Source organism: Bufo bufo, chromosome 6 (assembly GCF_905171765.1).
Source record: "Bufo bufo chromosome 6, aBufBuf1.1, whole genome shotgun sequence".
Classification (NCBI taxonomy): Eukaryota; Metazoa; Chordata; class Amphibia; order Anura; family Bufonidae; genus Bufo; species Bufo bufo.
This window is the reverse complement of record NC_053394.1, coordinates 405,714,211-405,734,911: the sequence shown is the minus strand read 5'-3', so window position 1 is coordinate 405,734,911 and position 20,701 is coordinate 405,714,211. Positions and strand designations below refer to the sequence as shown.

Sequence of the window (20,701 nt, the reverse complement as noted above, 5' to 3'; positions counted from 1 at the left end):
CCGCCCGGCAGTGTGTTCGGTGACGTCACCGGCTCAGATGGGCATTTTTTAGCGCTGCCCTAGCCGTTTTACTGTATAGGGCAGCGCTAAAGCCCGCCCATCAGTGCCGGTGACGTCACCGGGCTTCCTGGCAGTCCCAGGGAAAGCCCGGTACGTCATCGGAACTCTTGAAAATGCCTTTGCCCTGCGCAATTTAGCACAGGGCAAAGGAGAGCATTGGAGCATGAACTGCTCTGATGTTCATGTCAGGGGGGCTGCCTGGGTGAAAATGGAGGTATGTCCGGGTTCAGCTCTGAACCCGGACAACCCCTTTAATCTACATTTGTAGAGGCATATGATGTTTTGAGTAGTGTGACCAAGACAGAGAGCCTGCCCACCAGAACGGGACTCTTTTGAAGCTTCAGGCTCTTGTGGAGGTTCTCACTACTGTAGATATGAACCATGCCACTTCAAGTTTTACAAGGGCCCATTGTCTGCCTTTGCCAATGCCTTCCTTGCACAGCTGAAACCAGATTCAATGGACCAGGGCCCATATCTCATCATCTAAAGAATAAAAAGACATTGGCCCAAAAACTATATTTATTAACGACTGGTACATGTTCTGAGACACAGTTATATAAAGTCTCAAAAAACTGGTGACTGATCCCCCCCCCATTACAGTGCAGGCAGACCCCCTGATGCTAGCATCGGAGCATCTCATACTCCGATGCGCTCCCTTGCTCTAGATCACGCAGGGCACGGGTTCTTTTGTTTACAACACACTGCCGGGTGGAAGCTTTCGCCCGGCAATGTGTTCGGTGACGTCACCGCCTCAGATGGGCATTCTTTAGCACTGCCCTAGCCGTTTTACTGGCTAGGGCAGCGCTAAAGCCCGCCCATCAGTGCCGGTGACGTCACCGGGGTTCCTGGCAGTCCCAGGCAGAGCCCGGTACGTCACCGGAACTCTTGAAAATGCCTTTGCCCTGCACGATTTAGCACAGGGCAAAGGAGAGCATTGGAGCATGAACTGCTCTGATGTTCATGTCAGGGGGGCTGCCTGGGTAAAAATGGAGGTATGTCCGGGTTCAGCTCTGAACCCGGACAACCCCTTTAATCTACATTTGTAGAGGAATATGATGCTTTGAGTAGTGTGACCAAGACAGAGAGCCTGCCCACCAGAACGGGACTCTTTTGAAGCTCCAGGCTCCTGTGGAGGTTCTCACTCCTGTAGATATGAACAATGCCACTTCAAGCTTTTTAAGGGCCCATTGTCTGCCTTTGCCAACGCCTCATCCCATGCAATGACACGAGATGCAGCTGTGTGACGAGGTGTAGCTTTACTTGTGGTATGCTGTAGTGGTGGGAACTTTGAGGGCATGTCAATGTCATCCAGGCCTAGCACAGCGCTGGGGACATACTGTAGCAGGAGAGTATGTCACGTAGGAAAACTAGCTGCCCACCACCTCCCTCTGTCCTGCTGTTGTCACCTATTCTCTCCCTCCTGGCCCCCACAGAATGTCTCTTTAATGCCCCCCCACTACTCTCCCTACAGATTGACTGCAGCAATCTGTGGCCCCCTGTTCCACTCTGGTGCACGAATCTAACAGAGGTAGTAAATCCAAAGCAAAGCATGTCAGTTCAGCACAAGGATAAAATCAACTCCAGGCAATATCTTATCTAAAGAATAAAAAGATATCGGCCTAAAAACCATATTTATTAATGACTGGTATATGTTCTGAGACACAGTTATATAAAGTCTGAAAAAACTGGTGACGGATCCCCCCCGATTACAGTGTAGTGCCACTTACTTGGTTTTGTGCAGTAGTCACGCTCTCTCAGGGCAGCTATACCTAGTGACACATTGTCTTCACTGGGAAATATTCTCTGCACATGGTGGATATATAGATGTTATCTAGATTCTATCTGCTGTATAGATAACAGACATTTATTTGTAATTGCATACATTTCTTAGGCTGCACGTTCACGATGCAAGCAGCAGGATCCGCATGCAGCGTTTGTACAGGGTATTAAAAACAATCAGAATGTAGAGGAGCGGCCAACAATTACAGGGGAGTCCAGGCAATTAGCGGTGAGCCACATGGGCATCCCACTGCTAGGGTCGTATCATAGCCTTAACCGTCATTTAGTGCTCTTAACTGATTTCCCTCACTCTTCTATAATACATGACTTGATGTTAACTACTGTCTTTTTTCTCATATTATTCTTTCCAGTTGTTTAAAGGGAGTCTGTCCCCAGGAAATTCACTGGTACACCAGGCACAATGCCTTGTATGTCTAGCTCAGCTGAATGTAATGATACCGTTCACTAACAGATCAATTTCTAAATTCTAGAGAAGTACTTTTAATCCATTTGCAAATGAGCAGTTAAGTGCACTGAGGGCGGACTTAAGCACTGTGCACCCGTGCTCTTCCTGTTTTCTCTGCCAGCCCCTCCCTTTACTTCAGGATTGACAGGACCAAGTTCCTGCCTAGTCATCTTGCATAGCCCTATCAGCCAACAAACACAGGGAGGTGTATACTGAGGAACAATGGTGCACGGGCCACCTTCAATGCACTTAACTTCTAATCTGCATATTAACTATAAGTACCTTTTCTCCAGAATGAAGCAATGCATTCCTAAGTGAAAGTTATTCAATTTGGCTTAGCTAACCCTACAGGGCATTGAGCCTGGTTTATCAATACATTTCCTGGTGACAGACTCACTTTATTGTTTAAGAAGATGTGATTTGTGGATAAAACCCATTCCCACATTGTGGACATAAAAAAAAAATTCCTGCATAATTTCTTTATGTCATTAAAGTTGACATTCAGGACTGGAAAATGGCTTCACCTCTATGTGAATTCTCTCATGCTTAACAAGGCAGGATTTCTGGTAAAAACATTTTCCACATACTAAACAAGAAAATGGCTTCACCCCGGTGTGACCTCTTTGATGTGTGACAAGGCTTGCTTTCTGTTTGAAAGATTCCCCGCATTCTGAACATGAATATGGCTTCACCCCTGTGTGAATTCTCTGATGTGTAACAAGATGTGATTTCTCTGTAAAACGTTTCCCACATTCGGAACATAAAAATGGCCTCTCCCCTGTGTGAATTCTCTGATGTTTGGCAAGATTTGATTTCTGGTTAAAACATTTTCCACATTCGGAACATGAAAATGGCTTTTCCCCTGTGTGAATTCTCTGATGTTTAACAAGAACTGCTTTATCACTAAAATGTTTTCCACATTCAGAACATGAAAATGGCTTCTCCCCTGTGTGAATTCTCTGATGTGTTACAAGATGTGATTTATCTGTAAAACATTTTCTACATTCTGGACATGAAAATGGCTTCTCTCCTGTGTGAATTTTTTGATGTTTAACGAATTGTGAATTATCTGAAAAACATTTTCCACATTCTGAACATGAATACGGCTTCTCCCCTGTGTGAATTCTCTCATGTACAATAAGATCTGATTTTTGTTTGAAACATTTTCCACATTCTGAACAGGAAAATGGCTTCTCCCCTGTGTGAATTCTCTCATGTTTAACAAGATCCGATTTCTGGTTAAAACGTTTTTCACATTTTGAACAGGAAAATGGCTTCTCCCCTGTGTGAATTCTCTCATGTTTAACAACATCATATTTGTGGTTAAAACATTTTCCACATTCTGAACAGGAAAATGGCTTCTCCTCTGTGTGGAATTTCTCATGTTTAACAAGATGTGATTTCTGATTAAAACATTTTCCACATTCTGAACAGGAAAATGGCCTCTCCCCTGTGTGAAGTTTCTCATGTTTAAAAAGATTTGATTTATGGTTAAAACGTTTTCCACATTCAGAACATGAAAATGGCTTCTCCCCTGTGTGAATTCCCTGATGTGTAACAAGAGCTGATTTAATGCTATAATATTTCCCACATTGTGTGTATGAAAAAGCCTTCTTCCCTGTGTGAGTTCTTTGATGTTGAGCACCACTAATGTGTCTTTTATTTTGGGTTATAGTCTGTGATGAATCAGAAGTTTGGAACCAATCCAAAGGATCAGATGACGGATCTTCGCTATGACTGGTGAAGGGTACATCTGGGATAATGGCATGCTCTTCATATGTATCTTGCTTAAGACCATGATAATCTACTTGAAAATCTGATGTTATCAGATGTTCCTCTGAGCTCCTGCTGCAGTCATCTGCCAAAAATAAATCAGATTTTATTATTTTAGATAATATAACCATAATATTATATTAATGTTTTATAACATTTACAAAAATTCAGCACAAATTACAAGCCATGGAGCAAACTTCAATGACCGTCAATGCCAATGACAGCGGTGGGAAAACAGATCCTCTCAAATGTGCTCTCTGGAATTCTCAGTTGCTGTGCAACAAACTCCTCACTATCCATGACCTCTTCCTCTCAAAGTGTCTCAATTTGCTGGCCCTTGCAGAAGCTCAGTTTCAACATCCCAATACCTCTTTCCCTGGTGCTCTATTCTATGGTGGGCTACACTTTTCCTATATCCCAAAATATGATGACAGGCATGGCATACTATTTTCTCCACAGTGCACATTTCAAGTCATTTCCCTGCACCCTTTCTCACATTCCTCTTTTCTGAGGTTCACACATTCAGAGACTTCCTCTCACACCCACTGTGAGTTTCTATTGCCAATTGTCCCACAAGCTCACCCTACCAATTTGGGGATCACTCTGTTGAGTGGTTTCCTCACTTCCTATCATTCAAATAACCAACTCTTATTATAGGTGATTTCAACATCCTCATTGACGATCGTTTTCATTTTTATAGCCTCCTCTCCTGGCTTCTTACAACTTACTTCCTCTGCCACACAAAGACAGAAAAAAGCTTGATCTAGTCTTTTTTCCATCTTTGCTCATTCTCTGACTTTACCAACTCACTGTTCTACTTTCTGACCACAATCTTCTTTCTTTTACTATAAAGATCTCTCACTCTTCTCATGACATTCCTACTTTTCACACATACAGAAACCTACACACCGTTAACCTTCAGAAACTTATGGGCACCCTACAGTTAGCACTGGCCCCAATCTCTTCCCTCTCTTGTTCGGATCTGGCTGCCAATCATTACAACTACACCCTCAAGACCTCCCTGGAAGAAGCAGTTCCCAGTACACTCCAACAACCTTTTGATACTTTTTACTCTCTTCTAAGCTCTAATGTTACAGTGCTCATCACTGACCGCTGTGCTGAAGACATGGCCACTTACTTCAAAGATAAGATTGATAACATCCAGCAGGAAATAATATCCCAGTCTCCAACCAATTTTGATCCCCTCTCTCCCACACATTTCATTTTCTTCTCTCTCTTTACTTGACCCTATCTTTATATCAGAAAAAGTATATAGGCTCCTATCTTCTTCTCAACTCACGACCTGCAGCAGTAATCCTATTCTCTCACAACTCTTCCAGTCCCTCTCTTCAGCTGTCATTACTCACCTAACTACAATATTTAACTCCTCTCTCTTCTGGGTTCTTTCTGTCCTCTTTTAAACATAACATTTTAATCCCACTACAAAAAAAAGGTCTCTTGACCAACCTGGCCTGCTAATTACTAACCTTTCTCTAACCTCCCCTTTATCTCTAAACTGCTGGAACGTCTGTTCTACTCTCACCTAACAAGTTACCTTTCTGCTCACTCTCTTGTTGACTCCTTACAATCTGGCGTTTTCCCTCTACACTCTATAGCAACAGCCCTTACTAAAGTGTCAAATGATCTCCTGACAGCAACAAGGAATGGCAACTATTCTCTACAGATTCTTCTGGATCTCTCTGCAACATTTTGTATGGTAGCCATTCTCCTCACCATGCTTCACTCTATTGGCTTTAAGGACACTGCTCTTTCTTGGTTTTATTTCTATTTCATTGGCCGTTCTTTCAGTCTACCATTCGCTGGTTCTACATCCTCTCTTCCTTTTGGGGTTCCTCAGGGTTCAGTTCTAGGTCATCTACTCTTTTCTACCCACAGCCTCTATCTGACAGACCAACAGGAGATTTGGTTTTCAGTACCATCTCTATGCTGATGACATATACTCTCTCTATCTGAAACTGAATCTCTCAAAAACTGAATTTGTCTTCCCTTATCTACCAACCGACCTAAAACTTATATCTAAATTTTAGTCAGTAGTACTGCCATAACTCCTGGGCAGCAGGCCCGCTAACTTGGGGTTATGTTTGATTCCGATAGTCAACTTGCACGCTCTTGTCGTCTGCATCTGTGGAACTGGCTAAAACTCTTGTTGCTTTGATTTACTCTCACCTTGACTACTCCAGGCTTATGGTTCCTAAACTGATAATTCTCTATTTAATTTACACACTACACACCCAATGCACTAGCTGATGCAGCTCCATTTGTACCATTCTCTCTAATACAAAGATGGCTGGACCAAACAATTTTACTTTTTGTGCCACCCTCATTTCCTCATAGATTGTAAGCAGATCACTTACTCCTAGTGTTTCAGTTGTATATCAGCCTATAACTCTGCCATGTCTGTTTCCATTTGTACATGTACCCTCTGAATTGTAAAGCGCTGTGGAATATGGTAGCGCTATATAATTAAAAGATTATTAGTATTATAATGAGGAGTCTGGGATTGGCAAATGCCAGGAGAATGTTACCTGCCTGACTACATTGTGCCAGCTGTAAAGTATGATGGAGGAGGGAATAATGCTGTGGGAGTGTTTTCAGGGCGTAGGCCCTTAGTTCCAGTGAAGGTAAATGTTAATGTTTCAGCATAGCAAGACATTTTTGGACAATTGTATGCTTCCAACTTTGAGGAAACAGTCTGGGGAAGTTCCTTTTCTGTTCCAGCATGACAGTGCCCCAGTGCACAAAGCAAGATCCATAAAGGCATGGTTGGGAGAGTTTGGTGTAAAAGAACTTGTCTGGACAGGCCGCACAGAGCCCTGATCTCAACCCCATCCAAAATCTTTGGGATGAACTACAACAGAGATTGTAAGCCAACATTATTGTCTGACCTCATAAATCCTTTTCTGGATGAATAAGCAAAAATTCCTACAGACACAGTCCAAAATCTTGTAGAAAGACTTCCCAAAGTCCTCATTCAGGCCTCCTGGGCTCAATGCACACAGCTGATAGAGTCATCTGGCTTCATCTTTTAGAATAAAATTATCCAAATTTTCTTTTTTTTTTCTGGGGGCTAGTTTAATTAGCTGAAGTTCTTAGAAATTTGGAGCCTTGGGACCACCTTGATGGTAATATCTAATGTGTCTTACCAACAGGGTTACTTTTCCTGTATTTGTATCTTGTATCTGTTGAAGTCTCTTCAACATAGTTCTTGTGTGGTCTTCTTATTTCTTGCAGCTACACATTGCCACATAGATCATCACAAGCAATATATATTCCACATCTGTGAAAGTCAATTGGTTGTTTCAACTACCATTTTCTAAACATTTTCCGATACAGATTCTTTAAAAATAACTGTGCACTAATAAATATTTGAGGAGAAGTCCTTTACTATAGGCACAATACTGTGCAAATTAATTGGGACAAACAGGATAATAGATGAGTTGACAGTAATGGTACACACGTTTTAGTACATGAAGTGTCCTCCTTTATTAGTTTCTTCAAACTCAATAGCTTCTAGCGACAGTGCCTCTTAGTAGAGTACGCTTGAAAGGAGAAATATGGCACTGGTGGGGTGGGTGGTGGCCTACCGACCCCGGAAGTTTTGCACTGACAGTGCCGCCAATCCCCCACGCGACTTTCTGGTTCCACGGCACTAAGGGAGGACAATGAAAGATGAAACCTGGACCGTCAGTCTGGTCCGCAAAATTTCATTGTCACTTCGTCCGCCTGTGTCAGACGATCGATTTGAGCCCTCACTTGCCCGTTCACCCAAAGAAGGACCAGCCCAAGCCCCGATAAACGTCTGCGTTTGTGTTCTGTTTTTAGTCCTTTAATATTGGCTCCACCATAATCGTTCACTCTGGAGCTACAAGCATACAGTATTTCATAGTACACAAAACCCTTGATGAGCAGGTGCTGACTCGGTGAGCTCGCAAACGCCATTTCTGCACGCCCGTTTTCCATTGCAGCCATTCCGAGGTGTATTAAACAATAAATATCTTTAAAACTATGCGCCCGAACCACATATAATTTGATGAGCCCACAGATACCTACACCACCAACTAAATCTGAAAGACATCCTAGGTCTGACGTGGGCTACGCAGCATGGCGTTAAATTACGACTTTCGCAAAAAAGAAATTTGTTCAGCAGTTTTAAACACACAAAGAAAAGCAATTCCTCCTTTTACAAACACACATTCTGATAGATCTTTTTGAGAGCTTCCAATCTATATCCCACACATCTCATTTTGTTGGTTCTTGCCCCGCCTAACCTCTTCAAAATGGTGTTGTTGTTGTCCATTTTTAATAAATTATTGGTTGCACCCAAATTTCGCCATAAATGTTCAATCTGGAGTTACGAGCATCCGGTATTTCAACCTCTTAGGCATTGATTCCAACAGTTTTCAGCACATTCAACTCTTGATCCAGAAACGACACTTTCATCACAACAGCAACCATTTTTGCTGCACAATCCATGTTTCCAATCCATGACTTCAAAATAACTCATTGACTTTCTATTGAGTTCATTCAACTTCAAAAATTCCTTGGTGTGTCTGGCACTTCTACAGTGCTGTTAGCAGTTTAGTCTTCAGAAGGATCACATATGTTGCACTGTTCATTAGAGATAACCGAATTTCTAAAAAATTTGATTCGGCCCATTTGCCAAATTTTCCTAAAAGATTTGATTCGATCCGAATTTATTCGCTGCGAATCGTGTTTAAAAAACAGCTATTTCCTTGCTGTAGAGAGCCTGTATAGTGGTGTAGAACACTGTGCCTTGCAGTAACATGCATTGAGAGTCTGCTGTGGTAGTGAAACAATACTGTGATTCAGTATGACACGCACATGACTGGCGCCACTCTTAGAATCACTGCACACTTCACTTATTTGGGCAGTTACAGGGCCAAAACTGACCAAATAACTTAAGTGTGAACTCAGCCTTACAGGTCGATGTTAGCGCCAGGTATAAAGAACCGTGCAGAGGCCCAAGATCCTACTGTAGCGTGATCAGCTGATTCCAGCGCCCCCCTGACAGAGTGGAGAGGGTGTCAGCAGTAAGTTTGTGTTGACGTCACTAATTATTTTCCCCTTCTTTGAACAATAACCCCCCAAAAAATGGATCCTGTCTGTTGAGCATCCGCCTTCACTCAGTCAGCATTTGGTCAGTAATCCATCAGTATTGCTAAAGCCAAAAAAAACAGGAGTGGATCCAAAACAGAAATGACATGTGAATGGAATATTTGCATGTCTTCTGTGTTTTGTACCCACTCCTGCTTTTGGCTACCAAATCATAAGCTAATTCTGATGGGACCATACAGGTCTTACAGCTGCTACACAGACAGGATCCGTTGTGCGTCTCATTTTTCCTTCCTTTGGACAGATCAGAAGAAGGGTCAAATAAATGATGATGTTAACCAGACCAAAAAGGCAAAATAGTGGCCCAGTCATGGAGTGGGGAGGGTCGGAGAACAGCTTGAGAAGTCTACAGAGTGGCCCAATGACATAGTGTTGAGGTAAGAGCAACATGAGAAGACCACAGAGTGGCCCAGTGACATAGTGGGGAGGTGGCGGCAGCATGAGAAGACCAAAGAGTGGCCCATTTACATAGTGTTAGGGTGGCAGCAGCATGAGGAAGCCACAGAGTGGCCCATTGACATAGTGTTGATTTAACAGCAGCATGAGGAGGCCACAGACTGGCAAGGTGACATAGTGTGGAGGTGGCAGCAGCAGCATGAGGAGACCCCAGAGTGGCCGATTGACATAGTGTTGATTTAGCAGCAGCATGAGGACACCTGAGTGGTGAGGTGGCAGTAGCATCAGGAGGCCACAGAGTGGCACCAGGGCCGTCTTTATCAAGGGGCAAAAGGGGCAGCTGCCCCGGGCCCAGTTGCTCCTGGGGGGCCCAAGGCAGCTGCCTCTTGAGCCCTGCTAGCCACTGCCCCGGGTGTCAGGCTGTCAGCTACACAGGGGGTGCTGCCATGCCTGCCGTCACTCCAGCCAGCGAACTGTGTCTGTGAGAGCTGTGAGTGTAATCTAGGACCTTAGATGACATCATCACCATGTGACCAGTAACCTAGCAATATTACTGGTCACATGGCTATGAGGTCATCACAGGTCCTATCAGAAGTTTGCCTTAACTGTGGAGCTTTTTTTGTGAAGATTACATCAGAAAAAGGTGACAGGGGCTGTTATGCTAATATACTGTAAACTACTGTATAGTGGGGTGCTGTATACTGTGGGGGGCTGTATACTGTGGGGGGCCTGTATACTGTGGTGGGGGCTGTATAATGACTGTGGGGGCCCTGTATACTGTGGGGGGGGGGGGGCTGTATACTGTGTGGGGCCTGTATACTGTGAGGGGGGCCTGTATACTGTGAGGGGGGCCTGTATACTGTGAGGGGGCCTGTATACTGTGAGGGGGCCTGTATACTGTGAGGGGGCCTGTATACTGTGGGGGGGCTGTATACTGTGTGGGGCTGTATACTGTGGGGGGCCTCTATACTGTGGGGGGCCTGTATACTGTGGGGGGCTGTATACTGTGGGGGGCTGTATATTGTGTGGGGAGGGCTGTATACTGTGTGGGGGCCTGTATACTGTGTGGGGCTGTATACTGTGGGGGGCCTGTATACTGTGGGGGGCCTGTATACTGTGGGTGCTGTATATTGTGGAGTGCTATACTGTATACTGTGGTGGGCTGTATACTGTGGGTGCTGTATAGTGTGGAGTGCTATACTGCTGTACTGTATAGTGTGGGGGGCTGTATCGTGTATAGTTTGGGGTGCTGTATACGGTGAGGTGCTATACTGCTCTACTGTATACTGTGAGGTGTATACTGTGAGGTGTTGTATACTGTGGGCTGCTATACTGCTGTACTATATACTGTAGGGTACTGTATAGTGTGGGGTGCTATACTGCATACTGTGTGGTGCTGTATACTATAGGGTGCTATACTGCATATTGTGGGTTTTTTGTATACTATAGGGTGCTATACTGCATACTGTGGGGTGCTGGGGTGCACTGTAACGCTAGGGTGAGCCGAGCCCTGGTCTCCTTCCTGCAGAGCGGTGCCCACTTCCAGCCTGAGCCCAGCTGCCCAGAGCACTGATCCTGAGCCGCTGGAGTCTTCAGAACTGGAAGTATTTACAGTCATTCACTGTACTCTACCAGATGCGTGGATTTTTTTGTGTGTGTTGTGGTGGAGGGCGTGATTGCCTGCTAAGGTGTGGGAAGGCGGGATACAGGGGGCCCAAGTAAATTTTTGCCCAGGGTCCAATCAATACAGCCCTGAGTGGTGCAGTGACATAGTGTTGAGTTAGCAGCAGCATAAGGAGGCCACAGACTGGCAAAGTGACATAGTGTGGAGGTGGCAGCAGCATGAGGAGACCCCAGAGTGGCCCAGTGACATAGTGTTGATTTAGCAGCAGCATGAGGAGGCCACAGACTGGCAAGGTGACATAGTGTGGAGGTGGCAGCATGAGGAGGCCACAGACTGGCAAGGTGACATAGTGTGGAGGTGGCAGCAGCAGCATGAGGAGGCCATAGACTGGCAAGGTGACATAGTGTGGAGGTGGCAGCAGCATGAGGAAGCCATAGACTGGCAAGGTGACATAGTGTGGAGTTTGAGGCAGCATGAGAAGGCCACAGAGTGGCACAATGACAGTGTGTGGAAGTGGCAGCAGCAGCATGAGGAGGCCACAGACTGGCAAAGTGACATAGTGTGGAGGTGGCAGCAGCATGAGGAGGCCATAGAGTGGCACAATAAGAAGGCCACAGAGTGGCACAATGACAGAGTGTGGAGGTGGCAGCATGAGGAGAGCTGAGTGGTGAGGTGGCAGCAGCATCAGAAGACCACAGAGTGACCCGGTGACAGAGTGGGGAGGTGGGTGTCAATAACAGTACCCGCTGATGATGGTGGGTGTAAGAAGGAGCACTTGGCATCAGATGTGTGGCATCAGGCGGGTGGCAGCATCAGAACAGTAGCTGAGGCAGGTAGCCAGAATAAACTGGTCTCTTTTTTTCAAGGTTTGGGTGAGACAGCATGGATGATCTAATCTGATGCATCAGGCATTGGTGGGTGGAAATCCTGGCTGATCCATGCCTAATTCATCTTGACAAAGGTCAGTCTCTCCGCATTTTGGGTGGACAGGTAAGTTCTACTTGGGGTAACTATGGCCCCCGCCGCACTAAACAACCGCTTTGATGCCACACTACTGGCCGGGCAGAACAGCTTTTCCAGGGCTACTGGGTAGCCATACTGGATGTTCAATGTGGGGTGGCAGGGTGCTGTCTAAGTATGCCACCACTTGCTGGTTCAGGTTCTGCTCCAGGTCTAGCTGCTGCTGGCGAGTAGTTTCTTCACTAGGTGGGTTAAGAAATCTGCTCATCATCGACTTTAGACTCAAGCTGCTGCTGATGGAGCTGGTACTGCTCCTACCCCCCCTCCCACAACAGCCATGGCAGTGGAACCAGAGAGCCTCCCGGGTCAGACCTACGAGAGGATGGACGATGGCGCAGATAGGCAGCGGCCAACTGACTACATAGGAGGTCTCTATAGTAGTTCAGTTTGTCCTCCCTCTCAGCGGGTGTAAAAAGGGCCCCCATTTTGAACCGGTAGCGAGGGTCCAACAAGGTGGAGAGCCAAAAGTCATCCCTCTGCCGAATGGTGACAATTCGGCTGTCACTACCCAAGCTAGTGAGCATGCAGTGGGCCATTTGCGCAAGTGACTTTGAGGGACTTCCTGCCTCCATCTCCACTGCATACTGCCACGTTGTGCCTGGGTCATATGCCTCTTCTTCCTCATCTCCCGCTTGCTCCTCGGGCTGCTCCTGCTCCTCCTCTCCTGTCACCTGTGTAGATAAACCACCCATTTCGCTACACATTGCTTGTGCCCCAATGTCCTCGTCCTCCTCCAGTTCAGCCCCCACAGGGCTCATGTGGCCATGAGATCTAGGCACCACGTCTCCAGTCCCCTGACCAGCCATATTTACCAGCATCTGTTCCAGGATATGAAGCAGTGGAATGACGTTTTTCATCCCGTAGTCCTGGCGACTGACAAATAACATGGCATCCTCAAAGCAAATGGCAGGTGTCACTCATAAGCTGCCACTGGCTGACATCAAAGTTACACAGGGGAGTACTCCTGTTCGCTTGGCTCATCAAGAAGTTGTTTATGGCCTTTCTCTGTTCGTATAGTCGGTTCAACATATGGAGGGTGGAATTCCAACGGGTGGAAACGTCAAATATCAGCCTATGTTGGGGGACGCCGTTCTGCTGCTGCAGCTCAAGGAGGGTGTGCTTGGCGGTGTACGAGTGGCTGAAGTGCATGCAAAGTTTCCTGGCCGTTTTTAGGATGTCTTGCAGATGGGTGGAAGACTTCAGGAACCGCTTGACAACCAGATTGAACACGTGCGCCATACAGGGAGCATGGCTTAGCCCTTCTTGACGCAGCGCTGACACCATGTTCTTCAGACATGGGTGGAAGACTTCAGGAACCGCTTGACAACCAGATTGAACACGTGCGCCATACAGGGAGCATGGCTCAACCCTTCTTGACGCAGCGTCGACACCATGTTCTTCACGTTGTCAGTCACCATGGTTCAGATTTTGAGTTGTCGCTGAGAAAGCCAGGATTCAATTTCTCCATGAAGGACACCGGGCAGTTCCTCCCCTGTGCGACTCCGTTCGCCCAGGCAAACGAGGTGTAGAACAGCATGACACCGCCCTGCCCTGCACATGTTGTATGCTCGAGGAGCACTGTGAATAGTCCCTGCAGTGGCGACTGAGGACACGGTGGTGGATGAGGAGGCAGAGGCGGACATTGTTGCAGGACCAACGGAGTGAGGCCCGTCATCTGGCCAAGTTGCTGGTTTGGCTGAGCAGGAACTACATTTACCCAGTGGGCCGTAAAGGACATATATTGTCCTTGACTGTAGTTATAGCTCCACTTGTCGGCGCGCCGCCGTGCACTTTGGCAGACACCGGCAGGGCTGGTACTGCCTTTTTGGCAAAGAAATGATGGCTTGGGACTCTCCACCTTGGCTTGGCACAAGCCATCAGTTCTCTGAAAGGTGTAGAGTCCACCACTTGGAAAGGGAGGGACTGCAGCAACAGCAACTTGGCCAGGAGCATGTTCAGTGCACTTTGGCAGACACCGGCAGGGCTGGTACTGCCTTTTTGGCAAAGAAATGACAGCTTGGGACTCTCCACCTTGGCTTGGCACAAGCCATCAGTTCTCTGAAGGGTGTAGAGTCCACCACTTGGAAAGGGAGGGACTGCAGCAACAGCAACTTGGCCAGGAGCACGTTCAGCTTCTGCGCTGTTAGATGAGTGCACGCATACTGTTGTCTCTTGGCAATCGCTTTGGTGGTCGATTGCCGACGGTATGACTGACGAGGAGTAGGAGGGCGAGGAGCAGGAGCATCAGGAACGTTAGATGATGGGAAGGACAGACAGCTCACTTCGGCTGAGGTGGTGGAGCCTTGACTGGCTGAAATCGGGTGCGTGCCACTAGGTGATGCAGAGGTTGCTGCGGCAGGCTGGACCATCACATTGGAGCCACGATTCTCCCAGGTCACTTTATGGTGATGCTGCATATGTTGACGCAGGGCCGTGGTGCCAACATTGGCACCCTGGCCATGCTTCACCTTCTGCCCACAGATTCTACAAATGGCAATGTTCACCTCCTCCAGCGGCTTAATAAAAAAGAAAGGGGTAACAGCCAAACAAAACTCAATATTTATTGCCCTGATTCTGTAGTTTACAGAAACACCCCATATGTGGTCGTAAACTGCTGTATGGGCACACGGCAGGGCGCAGAAGGAAAGGAATTCCATATGGTTTTTGGGAGGTGGATTTCACTGGGATAATTTTAGGCTGCCATGTCACATTTGAATACCCCCTGATGCACCTCTAGAGTAGAAACTCCAAAAAAAAGACCCCATTTTGAAAATTAAGGGATAAGGTGGCAGTTTTGTTGGTACTATTTTAGGGTACATATGATTTTTCGTTGCTCTATATTACACTTTTTGTGAGGCAAGGTAACAAAAAATTGCTGTTTTGGCACTGTTTTTATCTTTTGTTATTTACAATGTTCATCTGACAGGTTAGATCATGTGGTATTTTTATAGAGAGGGTTGTTACGGACACGACAATACTAAAAATAAACTTTTTTTGTTTGTTTGTTTCAGTTTTACATAATAAAGCTTTTTTTTTAAAAAAAAAAATTTTTTAGTGTCTCCATATTCTGAAAGCCATAGTTTTTTAAAAATTTTGGGCAGCTGTCTTATGTAGGGGCTCATTTTTTTCGGTATGAGATGACGGTTTGATTGGTACTGTTTTAGGGTGCATATGACTTTTTGATCGCTTGGTATTACACTTTTTGTGATGTTAAGGTGACAAAAAAAAATTCTTTTTTGACACACTATTTTATTTTTTTACGGTGTTCATCTGAGTGGTTAGGACATGTGATATTTTTATAGATCAGGTTGTAACGGACGCAGCAATACCTAATAATATGTCTACTTTTTTGTTTTATTTCCCTTTAGCACAATAATAGCACTTTTGAAACAAAAAAATCATATTTTACTGTCTCCATTGTCTGAGAGTGATAGCTTTTTATTTTTTTACCGATTTTCTTAGGTAGGGGCTCATTTTTTGCTGGATGAGGTGACGGTTGTATTGGTACTATTTTGGGGGGCATACACCTTTTTGATCGCTTGGTGTTGCAATTTTTGTGATGTAAGGTGGCAAAAAAAATCATTTTTTTGGCACTGTTTTTATTTTTGATTTTTTACAGTGTCCACTTGAGAGGTTAGGTCATGTGATATTTTTATACAGCAGGTTCCTACGCAGCGATACCTAATATGTACACTTTTTTATTTAAGTTTTACACAATAACAGCATTTTTTAAACAAACAAAAATCATGTTTTAGTGTCTCCATAATCTGAGAGCCATAGTTTATTTTTTGGGATATTGTCTTAGGTAGAATGTCATTTTTTGCGAGATGAGATGACGGTTTAATTGGCACTATTTTGGGGTGCATATGACTTTTTGATCGCTTGCTATTACACTTTTTGTGATGTAAGGTCAACAAAAAAAGGCTTTTGACACCGTTTTTATTTTGTTTTTTTTACGGTGTTCATCTGAGGGGTTAGGTCATGTGGTATTTTTTTAGAGCAAGTTGTTACGGACGCGGCAATACTTAATATGTCAACTTTTTTTTTTTTTTTTTACATTTAACACAATAAAAGCATTTTTGAAACAAAAAAGAAAAAAAAGCATATTTTAGTGTCTCCATAGTCTAAGAGCCATATTTTTTTTTATTTTTTGGGCGATTGTGACGGTGTTCACCTAAGGGGTTAGGTGATATGAAATTTTTATAGAGCCGGTCGATACGGCGATACCTATTATGTCTACTTTTTTTTTTTTACCTATTTTTTACAAAAAAATAATTTACTTTATTTTGGGAAAAGGACTTTTAATATTTTTTTAACTTCTCTTTTCACTTTATTTTTTGTCCCACTCTGGGACTTCAACATTACAAGGTCTGATCCCTGTTTCAATGCAGCACAATACATCTATATTGTACTACATTGACTATCAGTGCATTACACAGTGTAATACAATAATAGTCTGCCTATGAGACCTAGCCTGGGGGCTGGGCCTCATAGGCCTCCGTACATGCCGGGCCCCAAGGCTTTGGAATGGCTTGGGGCTGCCATGTCAACCATCAGGTCCCCGCCACCACAGTGCGGGGACCCGATGGCTAAGGAGAGGGAGCACAAACCTCCCATATGCCGCGGTCAGCGCTGACCGTGGCATATGAGGGGTTAATCTACGGGCATCGGCGTTATCACCGATGCTGGTGGATGCAGCAGGGATCCGGCTGTCAGTAACAGCTGGATCTCTGCCGCTGATCGCGGCACCGCACGCTGGGGGGGAGGAAGGACCGCAGGACAAGAATGCTCGTCCTGGGGCACTAAGTACCGGCCCGTTAGGACGAGCATTCTCGTCCTGGCTCCTTAAGATGTTAAATATATTTTTATTGAGATTTTATGTAATTGACCAACACAAGAAAATGATACATAGTTTTCCAAATTTTTTATAAATAAAAATCTGAAAAGTGTGTCGTGCATTTGTATTCAGCCCCCTGTACTCTGATACCCCTAAATAAAATCCAGTGTGATCTACTGCCTTCAGAAGTCACCTAATTAGTAAATAGAGTCCGTCTGTAAGTAATTTCTCCTCAGTATAACTACAGCTGTTCTGTGAAGGGTACAGGTTTGTTAGTGAACATTAGTGATCAAACAGCATCATGAAAACCAAGGAACACACCAGACAGGTGAATAAATATGTGGAGAAGTGTAAAGCAGGGTTAGGTTATAAAAAAAATCCCAAGCCTTGAACAACTTAAGGAGCAGCAATTAGAGAAGCAGCCAAGAGGCCCATGGTCACTCTGAAGGAACTTTAGAGATCCACAGTTTAGGTGGGAGAATCCATCCACAGGACAACTATTAGTTGTGTACGCCACGAATCTGGCCTTTATGGAGGAGTGGCAAGAAGAAAGTCATTTTTGAATGCAGGCCATAAGAAGTCCCGTTTGTACTTTGCCACAAGCCATGTAGAGGACACAGCAAATATGTGGAAGAAGGTTCTCCGGTCAGATGAGACCAAAGTCTTTTTGGCCTAAATGCAAAACGCTTTGTGTCGTGGAAAACTAACACTGCCCATCACCATGAACGCACCATCCCCACTGTGAAACATGGTGGTGGCAGCATCGTGCTGTGGGGAGGCTTTCCTTCAGCAGGGGCAGGGAAGCTGGTCAGAGTTGATGGGAAGATGGATGGAGCTAAATACAAGGCAATCCTGGAGGAAAACCTGGTAGAGACTGGGGCAGAGGTTCGCCTTTCAGCAGGACAACGACACTAAACATCCAGCCAGAGCTACAATGGGATGGTTTACATCAAAGCATCTTCATGCGTTAGACTGGCCCAGTCACAGTCCAGACCTCAATCCCATTCAGAATCTGTGGAACGACTTGAAAATTGCTGTTCACAGACGCTCTCCATCCAATCTGACTGAGCGTGAGCTCTTCTGCAAAGAAGAATGGGCAAAAATCTCATCCTCTAGATGTGTAAAGATGGTAGAGAAATATCCCAAAAGACTTGCAGCTGTAATTGCAGCGAAAGGTGGTCCTACAAAGTATTGACTCAGGGGGGCTGAATACAAAGGCACGCCACACTTTCCAGATTTTTTTTTCTTAAACATTTTGAAAACCTTGTATCATTTTCTTTTCACTTCACACATATTTGCCTTTTTGTCCATAAAATCCATTTCAATAAAATACATTTAAGTTTGTCGGAGTAATGAGAAAAATTGTGGAAAAGTTCAAGGGGTGCATTGTATAGCCACTGTATGTAAAAAAACAATGCATATTTCCATGTTTTTTTTTTTTTACCAATACATCTTATAAGTTATCCTCATTCTTTTGTTTCTCTGTGGTCATTTGTGATTAGCCTTGCACAGGGATCCCCGAGCATATCGATAATTGTACTAAATATGTGGGGTTAGCCGACGATGTCTGTGAGATTAATGGATTATTAATAATGGCCGCACTTTATTTATAATATACCCAGACAGTTATAATTTTTTTTTACTGGAATAATAAAATTTAACTTTTCATGCAAGACAACAGAGGATAATTATTTTTGGGATACTGGATGGAGTCTACAGGTGGCTGTAGTATTTCCCTCTCATTTCATTAACACATGGTGGACGGCAAATATAGAACTGCTCAGCTATAAACCGCTCTGTACATACAATATTTGTCACACCATGACTATCCTCACTAATCTACTCCCTGAAGTATCAACAAGGGGACCATTAGACAGCCACCATAACCATAGTGAGATTGGTCAGAGCCTAGAAGGAGAATGGGGGATAGCACTAAAGTCTTTATCAGGAGAGGGTGAGCAGAACACCACAGCAGGCTGTCACTGACCACTGGGGATTCTATCCTGTGATTACTTCCTTACTCCAGGACATTCTGAGATCTTTACTGACAGACAGGCAGCTGCTAATGATCAGCGGTGGCTCTTTCAATTCCCCCTGTTTACTCTGCCCCGGTGGTTACTCTGCCATAAGACTCTTTCCGATTCCCCAAAATTCTGAAGTGTAAGTGAAGCCTCTAAGTACTGCTGAAAGAAGGTTTATAGAAGTTAGAAGAATAGGGGATAAACCCTAACTTCTGGTCAATACTGTAGGACCCCATGTAGTAGTAAGAATTGTGTGCTAGTAAAGGGAACCTGTCAGAAAGTATGTGCCCCTCAAACTGCCACCAGTACCTGAAAGTGGAATGAGGAATCAGTATCCAGTGAATGAGTACAATCTGTGAGTCTTCTCGGCTTTACTTAGTGGTTACTACTCACCTGGATGGTTATCTGTAGGAATGTCCTCTATACTCTGCTCATCACCCCTCACATCTGTCTCTGTAACATATATAATGTTCAGATCTTCACCCGGATTCACAAGCTGTGAAACAAATATTGTAGAAGTCATCAGACAGTTGGAGAAGTCGTGTGGAAGGTTTTATATGACCAGAAAGATCAGTAATTAGCAGGACAACCAGTGATGAAATGACAGCAGTTATCTGTTATGGTGGTGGTCCACACTGGCCGTTCCTTTCTAGCTAGTGGGCAAGTCCATTGCCTTGCTCACCCACTTCAGAGCTTCAAGTCTTAGGCAGAGTTCCTCTCACCCTCTCACATGGCCTGAGGTCTGCTCTCTATGCCCATAGGGCAAAAGCTGGCAACCTGCGGCACTCCAACTGGTGTGAAACTACAATTCCCAGCATGCTCCATTTATTCCTATGAGAGTTCTGAGAAGAGCAGAGCAAGTATGCATGCTGGGAGTTGTAGTTTCACAACAGCTGGAGTATCACAAGTTGCCCACCCCTGCCATAGGCCATGTGCACATGCTCTCTCCAGCTCTACCAGTCATAGCAAGGGGCCTGACCAATAGGTTCTAGTACCCTAGTTTTCTGCAAATGAGTGTCATTAGCTTGTATGTCTGCTCTGTGTATCAATTTCTGCCTGAATACTGGATTTCACTCTTTGTTGCCTGACCCTAGCATGATCTCCGTTCTTACCCTGACATCAGACTGCTTGTCCCATTGCATCTACTCTGCCTGCCCTGACTTCAGTTCGGCATGATCTCTTTGTGCTCTGCATCAGTGTCCCTTAACCTCAGTGGGTCAGCAGTCACTTGTACAGAGATTACCTCAAGAGATAACATCATGGTGGTTCCCCTGCAGCAAAGTCCAGATCCCTGTACAGGGGTTAAATGATGTAGACCAGGGAGGCCATTTAAATAATGTTCTTGGGAATAGACAAATCTATTCAAGAGACACAGTAGACCTACATCCCATTTGTTTCATAATCTGACCCAAATATCTACAGGTCACCTATATACATTCAGCTTGATGGTTCCATATTCCAATCAGCAGTCTTAATACACAGAAAACTGAGAAGAACCAAATATGTAATGTCTATGGTCAGCTGCATCTCCACCTTTCTCATTATACAAGGATAAAACATATAATACTGGT

General features: G+C 44.8%; 1 protein-coding gene across 1 annotated transcript; it reads right to left on the bottom strand.

Moving 5' to 3' along the window:
• Nucleotides 1–539: 539 nt before the first annotated feature.
• Nucleotides 540–19,889, bottom strand: LOC121005784 (gastrula zinc finger protein XlCGF8.2DB-like). Its single transcript, XM_040438549.1, has 4 exons — nt 19,861–19,889; nt 19,524–19,576; nt 3,077–4,163; nt 540–543 (listed from the first exon to the last, which is right to left on the bottom strand). Exons 1-4 carry the CDS (start codon nt 19,887–19,889, stop codon nt 540–542), a joined length of 1,173 nt encoding a protein of 390 aa, XP_040294483.1.
• Between the last annotated feature and the right edge of the window lie 812 nt (nt 19,890–20,701).